The sequence below is a fragment of the Halichoeres trimaculatus genome, unplaced genomic scaffold (assembly GCF_033239565.1).
Source record: "Halichoeres trimaculatus isolate MK-OKI-2021-1 unplaced genomic scaffold, fHalTri1.1 fHalTri1_scaffold_20, whole genome shotgun sequence".
Classification (NCBI taxonomy): Eukaryota; Metazoa; Chordata; class Actinopteri; order Labriformes; family Labridae; genus Halichoeres; species Halichoeres trimaculatus.
This window is the reverse complement of record NW_027437198.1, coordinates 4,221,409-4,245,421: the sequence shown is the minus strand read 5'-3', so window position 1 is coordinate 4,245,421 and position 24,013 is coordinate 4,221,409. Positions and strand designations below refer to the sequence as shown.

Below are 24,013 nucleotides of genomic sequence, written 5' to 3'. Positions count from 1 at the left end.
AGTTACATGAAATTTGGGTGTTTTTTGTAACAGTTTGTGATTGGTTGGACAACAGGTATGACCTGGCCTCCCTCAGGTTTTTTTGTAATACACAATGAAAGTACGCTGATGTGATGTTTGACAACAAGACACTGACAAAAATTATTTTTTTTAAAATCAAACTGCAAACTGCAAATTAAATAAATAAAATTTAAACTTTTTAATATTTTTTCTGTCTTGTTATATTTCATTGGGGAAGCCAGGCTTCCCTCAGCATCCGTAAAAAGCACCACTGCTTCTTAATGCCACTAACAAAATCTTAAGACTGACTTATGACAGATAATAATACAAGCATCACATTTTCTTCCTGAAAGAAGTTGATGTAATTGGATTTCAGAGCTGGCTGTACATGTTTGACTGTTCATGAAGGAAGAACAGTTTTCTTTGTAGTCGATATAAAGGCTTCAGAAGCTGTGTGAGGGAAAGTTTGCTGAAAATGCTTTGATATTTAAATCATGATTATCTGATACACTTTTAAATAGCAGCTGCATAACCACAAAATCTTTGACAAAGTAGACTTATGTAAAGGAGACTCATAAAAAAAGAAGAACTGATAAAAACTCCTCAACAGCAGTGGGAAAAAAAAGCACAGAGGCTTTGAAATAAACTCACATTCTTAAGAAACTACAGTCCCATGGAGGACATTTAAAAATGATGTACAAAAGTGTTTACTGAATTAGACCTTGGTTTGAATCAAGTGGTCGAGCAGCCAAGAAACTTAAATCCAACTTTTATATTTTGCATCTTTCATACGGACAAGCATGAAGTTCAGGGCTTTACAGAGAACAGAGAGAAGGAGAATGACAGAAATAGCTAAAGCATTAGAAGACTGTAAGAAGAGAATAACAACAGTTAAGGGAAGGGTCTACAGGATATTCCTAAAAAGACAAAATATCAACTTTACAGGAATAATCCTGCTCAACCGTCTCCTATGGGCCTCTATAGGGTGTGTCAGTGTCTGTGTCTGCTTCAACCCCCTCCTCTGCCTGTATGTTCATGTTTTGGTTGTACTGGGACGTTTCTAGGCGGAGAGTAAGCGTGGTTACATCAGCCAATCAGGACACATTCAGTACGCAAGTGACTTTGCTTGTTGATGATAGGGAGTGGAAGAAGCTAATCAGAGCTAAAACAAAAAAAAGAAAATTTTTATTTTGAAATAAGACATTTTTCTGGACTGGTCAGGTGAATGTGGCTCATATTAACTCTGAAAAGACATTTTCAACTGAAAAAAAGATAAACACTTGATAAGATTTTAGGTTTTTTGCAGTTTAGAAAAAAAAAACAAGATTAAAAGAAAAATGTTTTTTAAGATAAAAGGCAAAAAAATAAATAAATAAAATGGAAAAGATGATCATTTCTCAAATCAGAAATTGTCTCATCCATTAAACCTGAAGGCAGTTTTGAAGCTCCTGTGAGGACTCTTCGGCTGATTATGAAAGAGTCTGAAACACAGTGTGAAGCCTTTTTATGACCAGAAGAAGCAAACAGGTTCATCAGCAACAACATTGCCAATCTTTATTTTGATCGTTTTATTGCTTGTTTGTGCTGGTGAGTGGAAAAAATGACTGACAGCACAATGAAAAATTGCCTTTCTGTATTTTTTCACAGCAAATATTCACCATGAGTTATTGCACTTTGCTGATGATCCCCTTTAAAAACAGCCAACACTCTGGCATTAATGTTGATGTTTTTTGTTTCTAGAACATGTCTGCTCCCCCGGCCCCTCCTCTGAAGGCTCAGACTAGTCCTCTGGCAAACATGTTCACCCAGGAGAGCAACATCAACTCTGTAACCACTGCCAGCAACAACAACACAGGTATTACTTGTTTTATGGTCTGCTTCTTGCCTGATCATAATTTTAGCATCACTGAAGTATTGTTCTTCCCTGACTCCTCCAGAACACAGCAACAGTGAGGACACCAACCTCAGCAGGTCCGTGTCAGTCGCCACAGGCCTGAACAACATCGTGAAGAGGCCGCGTGTGCGCACCATCTTCCCTCACACTGCCGGCAACAACAACACGCTGCTCAGCTTTGACGAGGGAGACGTTATCATCCTGCTGATCCCAGATGAGAGAGACGGATGGATGTATGGAGAAATGGAGAAAAATGGAAAGTGAGTGGAAACTCTAGTTGCTTTTTGGTGGAAAAAATTGTGCTCATGAGGTCTTCAGATTTTCAATACAAAAAAGGCATAAACATGTGTAGGGGACACTGGGGAAAGTTGTAACACTTGCAATTGCTCCATTCAGGAACAAGTTAGGATCACCTGAATCAGTCTGAACATGCTCAGTTTAGTCCTTAGTCCACATGTGTTGAAGCAGTTCCCTGAAGCAGACACAGCCAAATGTGTGAGGGGAAACATCATTATGAGCTAAGAGGTGATAATGTTTTTTTTTTCAGTTTATGATTGTGATGACACAGCTTCGTAGTTGAACTCAACAAATGTTTGTCATGTTCCGCTATTTTCTTTCAGATTGTTTTTGGTAATCTTTCAGCTGTTAGCCAAGCTAGCTCATCACTGATCCACTCAGGAACAGCTTTAACAAACTTGCTTAGCACACCCACAATCAGTGAACATGTAGCCAGTGTGTTTTATCACATTCTGTTCATTTTTATTATTTCTTAAGTTTAGTGTAAGACAAGAACACAAACTATTTAATTGTTGAAGCTAGTTCACAGTTTCACCTTTTGTACAGTTTTATACTTTAGCTGCCTGTAGAAGAATGATAATCCTCAATGGAGAAGAATACTTTTGTTTTCCTAATGTTTTGTTTTGTTAGTTTTTGTTAAGGAAACTATTTATCATGCTGATGAGACAGAGGTCTGTGAAACTCATGGGTCAAATATGATGTGTTTGGTGTTATAGGGTGAGGCTTTCATTATCTGAATTCATTGTCGTGGTCCTTATTTCATCATGTTACACAGTTTCTAGACCATTTATTAGCAGAGACATGAAGCTAGTTCATACAGTGCTTTTAAGACACTGGGTTGAATAAGCTCAAAGCCAGACAGAAATATCAACTTAACAGGAATAATCCTGCTCAATTGTCCCCTATGGCCCTCTATATGTGTGTCAGTGTCTGTGCCTGCCTCAACCCCCTCCTCTGCCTCGATGTTCATGTTTTGGTTGTATTGGGACTAGTGCTGTCAGGCGATTAAAAAAATTAATCTAATTAATTACAGGATTTGTAATTAATTAATCTAATTAATTGCATTTTAATCTCATATCTGCTTAAGGTCCCAAAATTAAAGAGTTTCAATTCCAGGACATTAAAATTACATTAAAAGACATTAAAGAAAAACATTTAAAAATAAGGTGGGAATGTATACAACACAATTTTAACGCAACAATTTTTAACACAATGTACAAAACGCTTAATTCAAGCCCCGCGAGTTTGGATCCAGATTAATCTGCATTAATTTTTATAACGCGTTAATTTGCGGTGTAATTAATTAATCTAAATAACGCGTTCAAATGACAGCCCTAATTGGGACATTTCTAGGCAGAGAGTAAGCGTAGGTAAAATCAGCCAATCACAACACATTCAGTGCGCAAGTGACTTTGCATGTTGATGATAGGGAGTGGAAGAAACTAATCAGAGCTAAAACAAAAAAAAAACAAGAAACTTTTATTTTTCCCATTGGCAGATTGGCCTCATTTTTGTCTTAAAATAACTTGAACTAAGACATTTTCATGGACTGGTCAGGTGAATGTGGCTCCTTTAAAGTCTGAAAAGACATTTTTTTACTGAAAATAAGACAAACGTTTGATAAGATTTCAGTTGACAGAAATGTCAAAAATGTTACAACTGTCCCTGGTCCCCCCTATGTGTGCACACACTCACTTACAGATAAACTTTGTACTGCAGTGATTATAGGTAGAGATCATTCCTGTTTATAGACTTAGTGTATTCACCACCTCCTGGACTTAGCTTTTGGGCTGTTTTTTAAAACCATCTAATAAATAATCAATAACAGCTTCAGGCTGAATTCTTCAGCTCAAAGTGTCTGCAAACAGGAAAAGGAGAGTTTTCACATAATCCTTGAATAAAAACATTTCTACATGAAGTTCAAAAGTATTAACGTTTGCACTGCTCGACTCATTTCTGTTGGTTACATGAGCTCCTCCATCCTCCCAGCTTCCAGGTGATAGGCATGAGTTTTTCTGCACAGCCCTTCACCTGATCCTCATGATGACTGCGCACACACACACATGCACACTCACACTCTCTCCAGGCAGGCCGAGAGCTGCCAGAGCTGAAACCCTCTCTGATACGGAAATCAAAGTAAAGTATGGCCTGAGGGTGGGATGTACGATCGCGCACTGAGGAGAGGCTGGGAGAGAGGTTCAGAGCACCACCTGCTCTCCCACACACACAGACACCGAGCTCGCCAGCTCTGCCCGGGTCTCTGATGTCTGACTTTTTAAACAGGGATTTGATCCGAAGCCCTTGAAAATGTGCTTTTGAATTTTAATCATTTATCAAGTTTGATCTCACCTGGCAAATTCATCCAAAAACCACAGATCAAGGGGCTGGCAGTAATCGTTTCTTCGTTGCCTTCCAAAAGAGAGGCTGCCACAAACTAGAACTTTGTTCTCGCAGCAGAAAGCGAGGCGAGCCTGAGCGCCTAAAGGCTTAAAAAGTGTAAATCATCATGTTTATCAGAGCACAGCTTTGAAAAGATAGACTGCGTGTCCCACAGGAGGGCTGGCTTTGATGCTTTTTGGTCTCTCGCTAACTTTCCTATTTGTCATTTATCGGCTTTGAAAGTGTATCCCGGCAACACGTCTGGCAACACCCAGACTGACTCAGATACCCACACATGCTGCTGATGGACTGATGGGTAAATATCAGCAGGGCAAAGAGATGTGTGAGTCACTGTGAGGGAAAACAACACCAGTCATAAATAATCAGAGCAGAACATTTGACAAATTATGATATCTGACGAGAAACTGTGGAGCCCTCACACTTAGTCAGAGCTTTAAAGTTTAACCATCACAATGACCTCATGGTCTTTGCTGGGTGATATATTTCACGCTGGTTCATCATCTTTGATCCCAACCTTTCTTATATTTGTGTACATAATACTGGTCATGCTCCTATCACCATGCTTCCTTGTTAGCCTTTTTTCCTTACCCGATCAGAAACACTCTTGACCTGAAAGTGGACAAACCTGGTTACCAGGGAAATGTCCTTGAACGCTATCATTGTTCATGCTAAGTCAACTTGTTTAGTGGTGAACCATCAAATCTACAAACATCCGTCTTAACAGCTAGAATAACACTAATAAGGGTATTGATTGCCGCTGTTTTCCAGGTGGAGCTATTTTTATAGCAGGTACAGGAAGAGGTTGTCAAGTCTACCGAACAAAAATACAAACTTTAATGTGCACAGAGTGAGATTCTGTCTGCCCACATGCTGGTCACTAACAATCCTGCTCCTCACAAACTAAAAAGACACAGAGACCTTTGGCTTGGGCTGTTACAGACAAGCTGCAGAGGAAACAGAAGAAGGCCAAGCCTTTTTGTGTGTGATGCTTGTTTACAAAAACTACATTCTGTGGATAATAAAAGTTGGTAAAAGTTAAAGTTAAAAAAAGGCACAGGCTCTGAAAGGAATGTAAGCGATGTTACTTTTTACTTTTTCATTGCCATCACAAAAGTCACATTCACCAAAGCTTCTCTTACCCTTAAAGTTGTCTCATCAAACTGTAAATTAGGCGCCCCTGATTGGCGGCGCGTGGGGGTACTCTCTTAGAAGTAAGGGTTCCAAAAGGGTTCTTCTTGAAGGGCAGTAGTTCCACCCAGAACCAGTTGCTTCTGAAAAAACTTTTTTTTTAAAGGGTTCTATGTAAGACCTTGTACACATGTAGCTGAGTATTTTCAAAAATCACCCATTCATTGTGCTTATTCTGCCGCAATCTTAAATGTCTTTGTTAGATAGAATTAAAATGTTAGGTAGATACAACTGAAAATGAGATTATCATTTAGTCCAACTTAATAACATTGTTTTAATGAGTAACAGAAACAGTTCAAGTATTTTAATGTTATTTTTTTATGTTGGACCAACTTAATTGTTTAGGTCACCTGTTCTGAGTAATTTGACTTATTTCAAATCATCTCCCTGAACAAATCCACGCAACTCGAAATTCAGACAAGCTAACCTAAAATTTCCATACTATTCGACTAAATATTTTCTGGAACCAAACTTCAAAAAAACTGCTACTTTACATTTAAAGGCACAGACCATGTACCTGAAAGTTTTAATACTGTTTTATGCTAATAAATGAGATGTGTTAAAGGGCTCTGTAAAGTACAACATGGTTCTTCGTATAATCATTGAAAGACAATAGGGTCATTAGTGAAACCCTCATTAAAAGGTCCCTAGGTGGGTTCTAGATTAAACTCTTTTAGGCTTACAGGGTTCTGGATTGAACCCTCAGCAAGGGTTATCGTCGAAACCACTGTACCATTGCGGTGTTCTTTGTTGGAACATAAGGGGTTCTGGGTGGAACCTTTCACAGATGGTTTTGGGTTCTAGGTAGAACTAGGGATGGGAATTGATACGATTATGTCAATACCGATGCCCTTATCGATTTTGATTATCCCTATGATACCTTATCTGTTCCCTTATCAATTCGTGTTGTTAACTTTCTTGGTACAAAAAGTAGCTTTACAGGTTTCTGTGTCAAAAACTTTTAATTGAGTTTATACTGTAAGTGAATGAAATGTAATTGGTCCCTGAGTCTGGATATTTCTGATCTTAATTATACAGAAACAGGTAAAAAATTGCACACAATGTGACTTTGATGTACTGTGTTGTAATATATTAATAATTCAAGTAGGCCATCTAGTGTCTCAAAGTGGTTACAGCAATGGTTTAAGTTGTTTGGAAGCTTTTGGTGGTCATGAAGTCAGCCATGAGCCTTTCAATTGCCTGTTAGCTTTTGACATTTGAAATTCTCAGTATTTTTTACAAAGAGTTGATGTGATATGTTTCTGTGATGAAAGTTGAAATTCTAATCTGAAGCTGAAGTTATACTGATGTATGCTAACTGCTAGCATATCAATGCATTTTTCTGGTATACGTTAGCATCAAGCTTGCGCCATTTTGTTATTTTGGTAAATAAACTGATTTATACCATTTTGAATGTACTGAATATGAATCTCCCAAGAGAGAGTAATGTACATTTCTTTATGAAGTCAGTTCTTCAGTAAAACTTCAAGCTGAAAATCCTGAATCAGAGTTTTCTTGGGAAACGTTATCTAACTGCTAAGCTAAGATGGCTGCAGCAGACCAGTCAACGTAAGGCCTGGCGGCTCCGGCACAATGTAAAGAATTGATAAGGGAATCGTTGAGCACAAAGGCTAACGATATGGATAGATTCAAACATTTCTTATCGGTTCTCAACAGGAACTGATTTTCTCAAGGTAGAACCCTCTGGAAGGGTTCCAGGTGGAAACTTTATAAAGGCGCCTTACAAGAACCAAAATCAGTTTTCCTGGGAGGACAAGCTGAAGAACCTTATGTGGTTCTAGTCAGCACTAAGAAGTACCAGAAGCTTATCCTATAAATGAATGTTCCTGACAAATGTGTCTCCATTTAAAAGAGAAATAAACAGACTTTGCAACTGTACAGGATGTATTATCCAGAAGCCTTGTTACGACAAAGAATCTACCAAACAAAAATTTCCTTCCTCTACTTTTTATTCTCAGTCTGTTTTTAATTTGAAACAAACAGAAACCAGTGATTTAGTTAAAGTGGTGTTGTGCTCTGCTGATAAGTTTTGGACTACCATATAGCCCCCAGTGTCCCCAAAACCTGAAACTGATTAGATCAGATAGGCAGTGAGAGCTGGTACATCACCAGGGTTATTGGCCCTGCAGCGGCACTTCATTCAGTTTGAGGGAGGCTAAACAGTTAGCTCCAGCAGCCTGGACCCATCATCTTCCAATGCTAACTCTCAGGTCTGGAAAATTTAAAAGGAGGTTCTGGAAAGCGTGCAGAGATGACAGCACCAGGTTAGATCATAAAAGAGCAGTATTTTCACATTATCATCAAGATCATGGCAAATGTCAATGCACTTTTTTTGTTTTTGGAAAGGTCCAGGCCTGTTTTGGACTCCACATGTTGCAAGAATTAGCATCATTCATGCATCATTTAAATACATGTTAGCCTGATGGTTTAAACCTTTTCACCAAGTTAATGCAAATATCATTGGATGCTAATTTGTAGAAATTGTAACGTGAGTTGCTGTTTATAAACTACTTCTTACTTCTGGCTTAATCTAAGGAGCTTGTTGATGCAGGATGTTTTTGTTGTTGTTGTTGTTGTTGTTGTTTTTCCTGTGACCTGCAGAGAAGCGTTGTGATGGTTGTGTAGAGACTACAGACGTGATCCCCCATGACTCGGCTTCTCTGTCTTTGTCTGTGTCTTGCAGGAGGGGCTGGTTCCCTTCATCTTACTGCCGCGCACTTACAGAGCCACTCGTGAATAACAACAGGTAAGGAGACTCCTCACACACACACACACACACACACACATCCACACACCATACACGACAGGCGGTTTCATGTTGCAGCCAGCTGTATTGTTGGCAGTGTTTCCTCTGGTTACTCCTGTTAGCGTGATAACCTTTCTAATCCTTTAGGGGGGACTCTCCCATTCCTTAACCTTTGATTCCTGTTGTGCTTCAGTCACATTTCCTCCTCTATCTCCTCCATCATCCAGCCATATGAAACCTTTCTGTGTGTGTGCTGAGTAGCATGACTAATGCACATTCATGAAACCTCTGCTGCGTTAGTATTTCAGGATTAATGCGCTGATAAAAGCTTTTCATTATCTTCTTCTCCCATTAATATTAAATACTCATCAAATCTGTGTAATTGAAATGAATCTAAAATTAGACTTTTTGAGGCAAGTTCGGCCAAATATCAGGAAACAGGATGTTGTGTGCTGATGAATAGATTTTGCTGCTGATTAGAAAGAGAGAGGGAGTTCATAGAGTCAGCTGCAGCCTCTTCTTCAAAGAGACTAATCCCTGTCGGATTAATTTATTAGATCTTAATGTGCTGAACCTCCCACAGAGAGGCTGCCAGCCAGCTGCCAGCATTCAGGGAAACAGAAAGTTTAATCTGTAACCAGCGCTTGGGGACACAGCTACACATATATTCACCCTTGTTCTTGTCCTCCTTTCTCAGTCTGTAAACTAAAGTGTTGGAAACCTCTCCTCAAGCCTAACATGGATTCTAAGATTAAACCTAATCTAATCTGGTAATCGTAGACTCTGGAAGCAGGCAGAGAAAGTTGGAAGTAGAGGAGCACAAACACATGCCAGAGGACAAATTCTTTCTCATTAGTCTGATGAGTCTGAACCTCCAATTTCCCCCCCCCTCTCCCTCCTCTTCCTCTTCCCCCAGTATGTCCACCGCCCCGTACCGCAGCCGGAGCGTGGTGAACCTCCACCACCAGGACACAGAGACAGACGAGGCCACCATGGTGCTCCCTCCAGCAGACTACAGCGACGGCTCTCAGCGCAACGCCGTCAGGAACAGCATCTCGTCCAGCAGCGTCGTCACCACACACAACAATCACCGGCACTCTCCCACGCCATCTGCAGCTTCCTCTTCCTCATGCGATCAGAACACGGTTAGTCAGTGGCGCCGTTATTGAACATGTGTGCAGGTTGGAAGAGGTTTAAGCTCAGGGTAAATATCAGTTAGCCTCATTCCTGGATTTTAGAAACAGTTGTTCCTGGAACAGAATAATTTGACCTACAGACCTTTGTGCTTTCCTGGCACAGCCCTGGTATTGTGACGTGAAAGAGCTGGCAACGTGAGGCTGCGTCTCACCTGATACCTGCTGCCACTGTACACCCAGCGCGTTTGTGTGTGTGTGTGTGTGTGTGAGTGTGTGACTTGTTTGTTATCCATCAGCAGTAGCATTCTAGCTTGAATTAGCCTCAGGGTTGGAATGTTTGCTGAGGCTTGGAAACACAGGCAGCACGTCTGTTTCTTCTTCTGCTTTTTCTCATTGGCTGAGGAAGCACTGATGTCGCAATTCACATATAAAATCCTGAGTAACATCCAACTTTGATACAATCAGGACGCGTCTGAAAGTTTGTTTTGAGGATGAATTAGGTGCAGTTTAGCCTGGTTTGAACTTCAGCTTTCCACAGGGCGTGGACCAAGGTTATTATAGTAAATGAAAAATTACAAAAAAACAGAGGTGGATGACACTAGAGTCCTCAAATGGTGTGCATATGATAACGATTAAAGAGTGGACAGTCAAACTCAAAACTGACCCATGTCATATAATAACCACATTGACCTGAATACAGGGCAGCCCTGATTATAAGACGACCCCCTCTTTTCAAGACAGATCTTTAGAAAATGATCCTTATAACCAAAATTTACTTTGTTTAAAGAAACCATTTTTTATAAATAACTAAGGACTTCTTTCATTTTTGGCTTTAAATCCAGTCACTAAGATCCAGTGGTGATTGCTCTAAGACTGCAAGGGAAGCTCAGCTTCCCCTATAATGTCCCCAAAAAAGTGGTGTTATGTACTGCTGTGTTCATTTGATTGACAAAATCTGCGCTAGAATTCCTTCATCTTTTGTTCAGAATCAGCTACCTATACTGATAACTGGCTCGACCTCCTTCTCGTTCATCCCCGCAGTGTCTCAGCGCTTTAACACAGTCGGACGCTGAGCGTCCTCTGACTTCAGCGGGGGAAGGATAGAGTGGGTTGTTCCACTGTGGAAACTGGACAGTCATTGGATAAAGGCTGGGCTTTGTCCCGCCAATCGGACGCTCAGTGTCTCTGGGGGTCTATGAGGCAGTGGGCTGGCCTGGACTTGATTGACAGTGAAATGAGCCAGTCAGCGATCTTGAAGTATGACCCTCCACCGGAGCATCTTCTCAGTTGTTCTGGATTGATCCAGAGGCTTTATCGATCTTCAGCGAGTTTACCTTTCTTAAAAACGGCGAGTGTTGAGAGAATACTGGTAAAATCCCTGGAAAAACACCTGGTTGGTTATGACACGGTCACAGATAATGTGATGGGACCCTGTGACAGGGTCAACGGAGGGTAGAATTTACATAAATAAATAAACAAATTTATGATGTAGGCCGGAAAAATTGAGCTTCCCCTCCTTGACTGACCGTCAGCCGCCACTGCTAAGATCTGTGTTTCAAATGTAATTCTGATGACAGCTCTGGTAATGGGCATGCCTTCGATGTTTCTAAACTCACACTCCCTCCCGTCAGTCTCTTGGTAACGGACACTTTGAAGACCACAAGTAACTTTTCTTTTACAGTTCGCATTTTTCAGACGGTCTTTTTCCGAATGCAGTCTTCAGACATTACACTCTGTAACTCCATATTTTTTGCTGCCTGACAGTTGTTAATGTCTCCGCTGCATTGATCACCATTATTCTAACATTAGTATCATGTTCATCACTCCGCCTCAGTTGTCTGTTAACTTGCCCAACTTTTGGGACCCTTTGCTCTTAACCAGGGGTCCCCAAACTTTTTCCCGTCAGGGCCAAACAACTTTTCCCTTGTCTGATGGGGGGCCTGGGTACGTCTGTAAAAAAAAAGAGTGTGACGATCGCAGAGGTGTCCACATGTAAATACTTATTGTTTCTCAGAAAGCCACACATAACCAGATATTAATAAACCTTTCTGGGATCTTGAGAGAAAATAAATAATAACACTACTAATGAAATATCTGACACTACTTATGAAATAAACAATAACCCTTTCAGGTTTTTCACAGATAAGAGAGAGTGAAATATTAACTTTCATGTAGACACCACTGTTTGCAGCTCTCTCTCATTAATTTCACTGTGAAAACCAGAAAGCAAGCAGGCTAAGAAACTGAACTAAGTGATGGTTGTATAACAGGATTTTTTTTTTAAGGGAGGGGTTTCAGATAGGGCACAAATTGCAGAAAGGTGGAATAGAAAGTTACGTTCTATGCATGTGTAAGTCTCAGTCACTCAATCAGACTGAAGTCACTGGCTTTACAAAAAGCTGGCACTTTCTGCTGTTGCAGTCATGTAGAGATCTGAGACAACTATCAGCAAATACCAAAGGTTAGACCCCGATTATGAGATGACACCCACCCCCCACCCACTAAAAATTATTCAAAGAAACCTCATCCTATATTTGGGTCAATACGGTAACGCTGGAACACTGTTCAGCTTTGATATTCTCGAAAAGAAAGTTTCAGTTGGGAAAGCCAGACTTCTTTCAATAATTGCAGTTTGGCCAGACATCTCACAGCAACACAAACGCTGGGCAGCAGAGGTATTAACAGGCAGAGGGAGAGATGGGAGATCTTCAGTTTAAATGTATTGTGAGGTGGAGGACGTGATTGGAAGATGGCTATGATGAGTAAGACATGATATGTGCAGAGCAGCCCAGCTCAAGTTGTCTGCCTGAACTAGCTCACAGACTCGCTCCATTTGCAGAATTTTGCTCCTAAAAACAGTTAAAAAAAAAAAAAAACAGAAAGACATCAAATATATTTTTAGTGGAATTAATTAAGAAAGCAAATGTTTCATACAGGGCTATTTCTGACCTTTTTGAACCTTGGACTGAAACTAATAATAAACTAATAAAAACTTAACTAAGGCTAAGAATTAACAAAAATATAAACTAAACTAAACTAGAAAACCAGATTTAAAAAGTAAACTGAAATAGAAAACCAAAAGTCTTAGCAAAACAAAAATAAAAACTTTAAAAAAGCTCTAACAACCTTGGCACTGACACCTTGCTGAGAAATGTATGCAAGGCACGAGAACTGAAGTGTGCTCATTATTTTCATTTTTGCTTGTACAAGCTGTGCTGTGCTTTGAGTCCTCGCTCCATGACCCTGAACAGGATAAGCAGATACTACAAGTCAGTTTTTTAACTCTTATGTAGACTTTCCAATAAATACCCACCCTGGGTAAGGATGAACAGATGGTCAGAGGCATAATCAAAGCTCTGGAAGTTTGGCAGAAAAACTTGTGTGCATATCTTTAGTTATCTGTTGCCTACTTTGAATCAAGCAGCGACCGCTGGTGTTGAAAATAAAGCTTATGCAGAAGGGTGAAAACAAACCAGCTAGTGCTTAATACAGAATCTGTTCTAATGTATAGAATGATGGGCTTTTAAAGAGGGGGTGTCATGCTTCCCAGCATTTTAACCACACAATAACAAAGCTGGATGTCCTTTCTTAACGTGTGCAAATTTTCTCACTGCTATCATATCTACATCATATGGTGTAAAAGAGTAAAACAGTCGTACTGTACAAAATGCTCTGTTCTTCAAATGGCACAAGGTCTTCATTAGCTCTTCATGAGACTTACAAAAATGATGAGGTCATGGCCATGAATCTCCTAACTCAGGGGTCTGCAACCTTTACTATCATGAGAGCAATTTTTCCCCTCTTCCAACAAAGACGAGTACTCTGGAGCCGCAAAACATAACACAGCTTGTAAAGTTTTATCAGTTTTATTCTTTGTCTGTTCATTCATGTCACGACAAAACGACTTTGGAATGAATTCAACATTAAAATAAAGAGTCCTTTCCATATTTGTGTAAAACTAATAAAATAAAAACTGGCTGGATTTAAGATGCATAAAAAGCCCATATAGCAGCTGCTTAGCAGCTTGGTATAATATAAACACAAAACAGGGATTTTTATGACTGTGGCTGATATGGCTGATGACTTATGGCCATAACATGTGGCTTTGATCACAGTTTTCCAGAACAGTTTTGAAATTAATTACTTTTGTCCTGCTTTAATTTGGCATTTTTTAGAAAATGCTTTTTGCTTTTTCTGAAAATTTGTTTTCAACTGTACATTTTTTGTTGTTTGCTAATTTCTCGCCACATATTTGCATGTTTTCATTGAGAAATTAACAACTTTAACAAAAAGGAAAGAAACTGGGCGACAAAATGAACAAAAAAATCAATAAAAAATAATTGGATCAAGAAGAACTTTCCTTTATCTTAATGATTTTCTTTGTCAAGGCCAGAGGGAGCCGCTACAAGGAGGCTAAAGAGCCACTTGCAGCTCCAGAGCCACATGTTGCAGACCCCTGCCCTAACTGGTTTGTAAAACATTGGAAGAGCAGGCCTCAAACACCAAGGCCTCCAGAGGGCTGGCCAATCAGAAGGAAGGGGTTTGTGGAACTGGGAGCCTTAAAAAGCCCTGTTTCCATGAAACATAGATAGATAGATAGATAGATAGATAGATAGATAGATAGATAGATAGATAGATAGATAGATAGATAGATAGATAGATAGATAGATAGATAGATAGATAGATAGATAGATAGATAGATAGATAGATAGTCCAATTCCGATCAACTGAGTAAACAAGTGATTGGCCGATGTCCGATCACGTGGTCTGAACAAAACATCCCTAATTGCAGTGTTTCTATGCCTGTCAACCTAACAGAAGGGTACCAAAAAGTGGGACAGTATGTGTCAGTAATTTGGGGACCTGTCCCTGGATTAGTCAGAGGAATGAAATGAAATGCCACAAAATGCGTGCGATAGCAGGACAACCGTACTGAACTGCTTTGTGGAAACAGGACTATGGAGGGATTATCAGTCCACGTCGTCATAAAGATGCGCACGCATCTCAACCTCAGAGGCAGCATTTTAGCTCCATTCATTCAGACGAGTCAGCGTTTTATAAACACTAAATTCAACCTGTTAGAAGCATCAAAATGTACGTTTTTTTCTGTGGACAGCTGTCAAAAACAATACTACACAATTGAGGCAACTTCTGTCAAGTTTGGACCATTACAGCGCAATTGGTGTTTCAGCGTTGATAGCGACCATGCTAACTGGTGACTTTCAGCCGACAGCAGCTGCAATTAACTGTCGTCGAGAGGCACCAGTTGACAGGGTCACACTTTACACTGGTACACCAGCCATGTCTGCGTGTGTGTAATTAAATGTGTATTCTGTAGGACAATAATCAAGACATTTATTGGTTTTAATGCTACGAGGGTATGAAGCTTGTTAGACCATAAAAATCCGTAATTTAGCCGCGCTATTGTTTAAACCGCAGGGTTCAAAGTGTGTGAAAAATGTATCGGCTCACAGTCCACAAACCACGGTTTCAGTTTGCCTCAAAACGTTTATTTTGATGCCACTACTTTTGATAAAAATGGTTGTATCACATTTTAGGTTTTGAGGTTTGACCACTTTACCTATAGCAATATACAGCCTGTGTCCAAAACAGGGCAGCCCTCATCATGCACACCAGCTGTTTCGCTTTTTGCACGTGGTAAATAATTACTTTGTCATGTCACTGACTCGGTGCTTCTGGCCTCAAAGGTGTATTTTCAGAATGGCTGTGGCAGAAAAGTTTCTTCTCACGTCAGTAGAAAAAAATCTCCCACATACATTAACCACTACTTGGACTAAATCATGTGTAATAGTGCTTTACCCCGGTAATGACAGTATAGCAAAATTAATTTTGTGGCAAAGTATGATACCAGTGACGGTGATGAAATTCAACCCGTTAGAAGCATCAAAATGTTCGTTTTTTCTGTGGACAGCTGTCAAAAACAATACTACACAATCAAGGTAACTTCTGTCAAGTTTGGACCATTCCAGCGCGATTGGTGTTTCAGCGTTAATAGCGACCATGCTAACTGGTGACTTTCAGCCAACGGCAGACGCGATTTGCGGCCGAGAGGCACCAGTTGACAGGGTCACACTTTACACTGGTACACCAGCCACGTCTGTGTGTGTGTAATTAAATATGTATTCTTTATCCAACCTCAGTTAACCAGGTTTGGCTGCAAACAAGCAATAATAACTGCTGATACTCAATACAGATTTGACTTTGCTTATTTAATAAAAAAGCTGGTTTGGCGCTGAGGTTCTGACCAAACATGGACTCAATAAGGACAGTAAATAATGAGTGAACCTATAAATTATGATTAACAGAAACAGATTTTATGACCAAAGTTAAATTAGAGAATATTATGAAACAATGTTTACATCCTGCTACATAGTATGAGTCATGAGCATCGAGTGAGAGTTGTGTTTCCTCTCTGGGTACACCCTAGGTTTCTCTGCTAAAACCTTCTGTCCACCTAACATCTGTCCACTTGCTGATCTCTTCTGTCCACTCACTGCTATTTCCCAAACCTGGGAGCATTTTGCCATCCATCAAAGTGATAGTGATTAAGTTAAAAAATGTGTGTAAACAAATAATCCCTCTATAGAGACAGATGCTAATACAAAGCATTTCCAACAGGGCTAAAACAAGACTTCTAAATTTCCACTTTGAGGAAAAATTGTGATATCTTTTAGCTGTATGTGATGTAAGCTTTTTAAAGAGTACCAGTAAGACAGTATAAAAAAAGCAAATTACCCCCTCTTATATATGGTTTCAAGAGAGGCCATCGTGGTTCCTAGACGACCTTTGACTAAGAAGTGGTTTAGTCATTTTTAATGTTAATATAATGGGGAAAGACAAAGAGTTTGAAAACTGTGCCAGAGTTTGTTTTCTTCTCTGTTAGCAAAGTCAGCTGGAGTTTAGAGCTCCCTAAGTTATTAAGTTATGCTTTAGTTATTGCGGCCAAATCTCTGTGCAAGCAGCATCCTGGCAACGTCCAACCCAACCCCACAGGGCAAGAAGGAGGAGAAATTGTCGGATTTGGCTCTCCAGAAATAAACAGAGAAACTCTCTTAGAAACAGAAGTGGATCGAAAAGTTCCATGATTACTGTCCAAAGACTGTTTATCCTCACACATTCGAGGGAGGTTGGTGGGGGATGAGCAGGACACAGATCACTTTTAGTTCAGCAGAACTCACACAGCACACAGCATCCTCATCTGACATTACAATGACTGAAGCTTCCCAGCACTGGGTGTTTTGTTTAGATAGATTTACATACATGAAAAGAGAAAAAGAGAAAACAAAAAGGCTTTCTGAATGAAACCAAGACAACTGCAGAAAAAATGACTCCTTCCTCTTTTCATCATTCTAAATTACCTCACAAATGTTGCTCTGTTTGCATAGCATGCAAAACATCAGCCAAAGAGGTGGTTTTTCTGTCTCTGAAAGCTTCTCCCTTGGCTGGATGATGGATGTAAATGTTGTGGCACGTCAGGTCAAATGCACCGGCCCTGGCTGCACGATCACATCTACAATACTTCTTTATTCCATCTGTAGATTTCTGATAAGATCTCACACTTTTTAGCCACAGTCAGGCCGTGGATGTCACACAGATATCTTTTTATCAATGCAAATGTTTATTCAAAATTTGTAGAAACATCCCACACACACTATCTGAGTAATCTGTGGCAATACTTTCCTCACAGTGAATATGTTCTTTGCACTCCAAAACAACTTTGTCCCAGAGTCATTTAAAAAATACATAGTTACACTTTACAACCAGATTCTCAAAGGTAGGGTCTTAAGCAAGCCAAGGTTGATGAAAGTGGACGTTTTGTGAAGAGAACTTTGGTGCATTCTTTGTACTCCAAAGATAATCACATGACTTCTAAAGCACTCTGTCCACAGGCTGATTTATGGAGTTGTTGTTTGTGCCAAGAGTTTGAAAATTGATTGGTTAAAGAAACTGTGAGAAGGATCTGTTTTAATCTGACTGTAGTGACACTCTTTGGCTCGGAGTCTCACACACACTGTTGTGAAGATGTGACTTTTAACAAGGTGTGTGTTTGTGTTGGAATTAAATGGAGATCAGATCATAAAAAAATGTTTTTCCAAGACAACTTTTCACTTGATACAATGCCTAGAGGTAAGGTATTTATCTACAGTTACACAGCCATGTTGTGTGAAATGTGATAACAAGCAAACGTAGGTTTAAACCATTGTTTAGTAGCTGTCTATTTAGTGCAGCTGACAGCCCAGTTCTCTAAGACATGTCTGTAATGTTTAACGTTAGTGGTTATGTCATCTACCAAGCACAGCTAACATAACCTCACTCTTCATTTTATTGATAGACTCTCAAGTTTGAACAGACCACTGCAGAATAACTGCTGACAGTGGGTTGGAATCAACATTAGCACAAACAGTTCAGCACTTTTAGGGCTCTAATTTCCTGGCGCAGTGCAGGGGGCGCAAGCCTGGCGCACCCTGCACAGTGTTAATTTCGTGCGCCGCACCGCCGTGCGCTGCCAATTTGACAATTTGGTAGACCGTCTGCGCAGAGATGGGTGTGACGACACGCCAGGGGGAGTTGACGGCGCACCAGGGGGAGGTGTCGGTATATTCATGTTGGCGCAGTGACAATTTTGTGCCAAAAACAGCGCAGAAAGTGCGCTGAAAGCTCGCCAGCTCCAACCTGGTCTATTCTCGGCACAAAGCGGAGCGCACCCTCCACAGCTGTAATTTGGTGACAGGCGCACATGTGCGCACAAAGCCTCAGAGGCAGGTTTCCAGAGTGTCAGGCACATTTTAATGCAATAAACAATCACAGCAATCACTATTTAATGTAACTGTCTGAACCAGCATATACGTTTGTATCTATATTAACTGTCCCGTCACATCTGATGTCAGATTAAAGCCGTTTGTCATAATGGAAAGTTAACCTGACGGCAGCTGGAAGTTTGATGCACATCTTACAATTAAACATTAAACAGCCTTAACATCTGATACTGAGTATATATCTGGTTCTCTCATTTCATTTAATTCAAAGAAAAGAGGGAGAGAAAAGAGACAAAATAAATGTATTTCACTCAGAATTTACCTGTGCTTTCCCATATTTCTCTGTTTTAGTCTTTATTTTTAACATGATCTAAAAAGATGGAGTACATTATTGTAAGGAGGATGAGGTGGAGACACTGGGAGAGTATACAGTATATCACCAAAGGTTCTGCTATTTGGCGATGACAAACCAGGAGTGCAGGTGGATCAAAAGTATTCTGAATGGATAAGCCAGCTGTGTAACTGTCTCTTCATTTTGTACTCCTATTAATGACAAAGGAACAGATTACATCTGTCCCGGCAGCTGGCCCACACGGTGACGCGCTTCGTGTCCTCCGCATTCAAAGGCGAGGAGAGGCGCTCAATTAATTGGTGAAGATAGCGCTCGGCTGTGTTAAACCCACTCACGGCTTTTCTCCTCCCTCTCTGCCATTTGCGCGGAGGGAGGCGTGGAAGCGCTCCTCTGCGCTCCTCTGTGCCTTGACTGCGCCTCTCTTGGCACTGCAGGAAACTTGCGAAGTGCGCTGGTCACGCCCTGTCCACGTGGCGAAGGCCGGCGCAGGGCAGGTACACCTGCGCTTGCGCCTGGTCTACGAAATTAGAGCCCAGAGACTGGACAAATCCAAAACACAAAAAAACTAAGAACATAAAAGATCAACACATGACAAGAACCAAACCAGAACCACAAGGAACAAGAACTAAAGACAAAAACAGGAAAAACAGATAACACACAACAGCTACTAAGATTAATAAAAGAAACACAAGCCCAGAATCACAAAGAACAAACACAGAACAACTCAAGATACACATGAACATGGATCAGTCAAGACAACCCACAACCCTGAAATACACAAACCAGAAAACCAAAACATGACACACAGCCCCTTTAGAAAAGTGTGCGTTATCATAGTTTTTAGTCACGCACACACACACACACACACACACACACACACACACACACACACACACACACAGACATACATCTGATGCTCCCTCTGTGATGTTTGACCCAGCTCCAGGTTCAGTGATCAGGAAGCACATGGTGTTACCTCAGCTCTATTTATTATTCAACATCGTTTGGTCCACGGCCACCAGAAGGCTCCGGGGCCCATCATTACCATACTTTGAGTGTGTGTGAGTGTGTGTGAGTGTGTCGCTGTCAAGCCTACATCTCTCCACCTCTGACTCTGCATTATGGTGGAATTCCACTCTGTGTGAACCCGCTCCCACCTCCTCTCTGTGTCGCTCTCATTCTCTCAGTTTCTCATTTATCTTTCTATCTTCTGCACACGTCATCTCTGCTGCTCACTCCTCTTAATCTGTCTTTCACTCTTGCTTCATCCCTCTCTTGATTTCCAGGGTAAATACAGATCTCTGACAGAGAAGTTTATCCTGCAGTCATTCCTGGCAACTCTTAAACCTCTGCTTTAACTTTAGAAAACACACACACACACACACACATCCCAGAATAGACTTGTGTGTGGGAAAAAGTTCTCCACTTCTGCATTAGACTGTTATACTTTGGTTTATGTTGGGTTCAGTGTGTGAGTGGGATGCTGAGAGTGTGTGTTGGTGTGTGCACATGTTTTTGCATGTGTATTAGCTCAGTTAGCAACTTTTGGCTGCAGTGTTCATAAAGATTGACGTCAAAATGCATTGAGTTAGTGTTGTTCTGCAGCTCCAGATGTTTATTTTCTCATCCTTTGTTTCCTCTTTGTCCTGTGTCAGTAATCCATTTCACACCAAAATTGAAAATCTATGATCTTGTCGTTCATTTCCCATTTTTTTTTTCTCTTTTGGTGTCATTGAACTGCTACAAAGCCTTTACAGGTTGGTGTACAGGGAAGAAAGGTGAGAGGAGGGGAGGAAGGGGAGATTAGAGACATGAAGGCTGCAGGAGGTGGGGTTACCCTGGAATGCACTGTCACTATGAGAAAAAATGCACCCTCACTGGTTTGTTGAGAGTAAGATAACGACCCACAGGAATGAATCTATTTAGAGGACAGAGAGAGAAAGAGATCTGGGAAAGTTAAAGGGGCAGACGAGCCTTTGACGTCTCAGTTAGACAACAAAAACTGAAATCCAAGCATGAGTTTCTGTCTTGTATTTAGTAAAATTGTCTCATTAGACTCAATATGATACTCGTTCAGCTCATTCAAAACTATAAAAGAAAAAAAATGGAGGCTGAATTACTTGTAAAGAGTAGAAAAAATGTCAACATGGTATTTGCTTGTCTGGTTTTTAAAAGAAGAAACTCAACAAATACATTTTCTTAATTTACTAATAACAAGACATAAATGCTTTGGTTTCAGTTGTTGTTGTGTATCAGTGTAAAAGAGAGAACAATGTGTGAGAGTTTAACAGAGCTGAACTGACAGAGGAGAAGGTGATCTTTGCTCCCTGAGGAGCGCTGTGATTTTGTATGTTTTTAACCGCTCTCACAGAAACTCAAACGCACATTAAGACAGGAAATTAGAAATGTTGACATGTACACAGACCTTTAACTTTAATTTATAGCTGCTACGTGATTTGAAATCCAAACATCTGTTAAAGCAGAACAGATGTGAAAGTCTTGACATCCTGTGGGAGCGAAAAGCAGTCACAGAGCAATCATGCTCAACACTGCAGGCTACATCATTAGAAACCCAATCCATGGGTGACCTCTAGTGGAAGTTTCGTGGTACTGCAGGTTCAGAACAGGACGACAGCCAGCAGCCTGGATGTCCAACTACCACTCCAGTTAAAAATAAAATAAGGAATAGGTGGCCTTTATGAGGTTTTGGACTGTATTTGTGCAGCTTTATCATATTTTACATGAATGTGTTTTGTGAAAAACAAACGGGAAACATTCAGCAAACATGGCAACCCCTGATAGTGTCACACTCCTTACTGCAGTTTACACATATGGGAAGTAATTTTTTTGTTTTTTTGTTTTTTTCTCAATCCTAAATTTTTTTAGTTCAATTATTAAAGAGTTCAAGTCAAGTCAAAGTTTATTTGGAGAGCACATTAACAACCTAGGTTGACCAAAGTGCTGTACAGGGGTACAAAAAATCTTTCATATACTTTATATTGAAAACCCAGTAATGATAATAAAATAGTCATGAAAATAGAAACTGTAGAAAAATGAAAATGGGACAAATATTGAATGTAACAAAAATAAATAAGAATAAAATAATAAAAGATGAGTAAAAAAGAGGATAGGGGATAAAATATAGGGGATAAAAGATACGAAGATTAAAGAGATAAAAGCCAAGATTACTTGTTTAGCTGAGACTGAAAGCCAAATCAATCCATCAATCAATCAAAATTTATTTATATAGAACTTTTCATACAAATAAATTGTAGCACAAAGTGCTTTACAAACAGACACATGAATTAAATAAAAGAATTATACCCCAAACCCACTCCACCCAGCCCCGGAACCCACCCACACAGCAACCCATACACAGTGTTAATAAAAAGCAACATAGATAAAAGACAATAATAAAGCACATTGCTGTACCCAGTATGTACTGAGAAAACGCCGTCTTAAAGGTTTTAAAATGAGAAAAAACTGGAGGTTAGGTAAAAAGTATAAAATTAAATATATAATATAAAATAAGAAAATGATTTTTAAGAATTAAGAATAAAAATACTTGAAATTAAGTTAAAATATACATTATACATAAAATATAATGTATAATGTAAAATATAAAATATACATCATTTTATATATATATATATATATATATATATATATATATATATATATATATATATATATATATAAAATGATGAATAAATTAAGAATAAAACAGGAAAACTAGAGAATAAAATACAGAAAATACAAAAGATTTTAAAAAGAAAAGATTAAAAAAAAGAATAAATAAGACAAGATAAAATAATAAAAAGTGGTCTGTACTTAAAATAAATAAAACACTCAAAAGTAATTCAGGTAAAAGCTCGACTAAAAATAATGAAGATGGGTTTTTAGCAGTGTTTTCAAGTGCTCAGTTGACTGTGCAGCTCTAACCTGGAGAGGTAGGCTGTTCCACAGCTTTGGTGCCGCCACCGCGAAGGCTCTGTCCCCACGAGTGGAGAGCCTCGTCCGAGGCACTGCCAGGAGCAACTGGTTTGATGACCTAAGCGCCCTGGTAGTCATATGAGGCTTTAACAGCTCGGATAAAGGTGGGGCCAGACAATTCAAGCACTTATAGTTACATTGAGCCTCAAATATTGTTAGAACAGTTGTCAAACCTCACCTTAGAGTTCAAACTCTGCTTGTACTCATTAGTTTTTATTTTCTTCAACCTCCCAACAGAAAAAAAGCACTACCCCAGTACAAAAGACTGTTTTGGTGGTGAAAGTAATGGAGAGTTACTTTAAAACCCCTTTGACTGAAGTTTATTTGCTCCTCCTCTGTCCTCCTCAGGTCACCTTTCTGTCTTTTCTTTTAATAAGCCTTCACTAACCCAACATCCCACCTAGAAAATATTAAATAAGAAGGGTGAAGATGTTTCCCCGGTTGTTACCTTTAAGGTGTCTGTTAGGGATGAGTACGGGATTAGGTGCTTTTATGGGTACCAACCAACCAACTTTATTTATAAAGCACTTTTAAACGACCACAGCTGTAAACAAAGTGCTGTACAGATAGGTAAAAAAAAAAAAAGAAAGAAAGGAAAAAAATGGTAGTCAAACAGACACACATAAAAGAGAACATATTAAAAACAATTAAAAGCAAATAAAGAGACTAAGTCTTGCTGTGGTTAAAAGCCATGGAATAAAAACGGGTTGTAAAGCTATGGTCTACAATCTGAAACCCAGTTTGGCTGAAAAACGCAGCCTCACTCACCCCTCCCCTCCATGTTCCAAGATCCCACCCCCCAGCTAGTATCGCCTTTCTTCACCTCCTAACAACACGCCCCCTCCGACAGAGCAAGAAGCCGGCCGGCAGAAAATGTAACAAACACGACAGTCATCCTCCTTGTAACACACAGTGGTAGCTTTTTCAATTGGACCGGTGCAATCAAAACCATGAATTAGCCGGCGAAGCAGGTCTGGTGTTGCCACTGCCAGCTGATCAGAGCAGAGCCGACTGTAGGCGAGGCTTTTCCTTTCTCAGCGTGTCTTCACCAGCTCAGTTTACAATGCTGAAGATGTGTGGCTAACTTATGCTAAAATCTATTGACGGAGCTGACCCGTTCCCACCAGCGTTCAGTCATTAGCCAGTATAGGCTCAGACTAACCAGAGTTATTCAGCTGACATCTCCCACTGTGGTAAACAAAGTCATTA

The 24,013-nt window shown here is 40.0% G+C and overlaps 1 protein-coding gene across 1 annotated transcript in view; it reads left to right on the top strand.

Moving 5' to 3' along the window:
* Positions 1 to 24,013, top strand: part of baiap2l1b (BAR/IMD domain containing adaptor protein 2 like 1b) — a 73,265-nt gene that overhangs the window by 46,486 nt on the left and 2,766 nt on the right. Inside the window, exons 9-12 of the mRNA XM_074695737.1 lie at positions 1,741 to 1,855; positions 1,938 to 2,154; positions 8,484 to 8,546; positions 9,463 to 9,691. Of these exons, the coding sequence (XP_074551838.1) occupies positions 1,741 to 1,855; positions 1,938 to 2,154; positions 8,484 to 8,546; positions 9,463 to 9,691 (624 nt within the window). The remainder of the gene's footprint in view (positions 1 to 1,740; positions 1,856 to 1,937; positions 2,155 to 8,483; positions 8,547 to 9,462; positions 9,692 to 24,013) is intronic.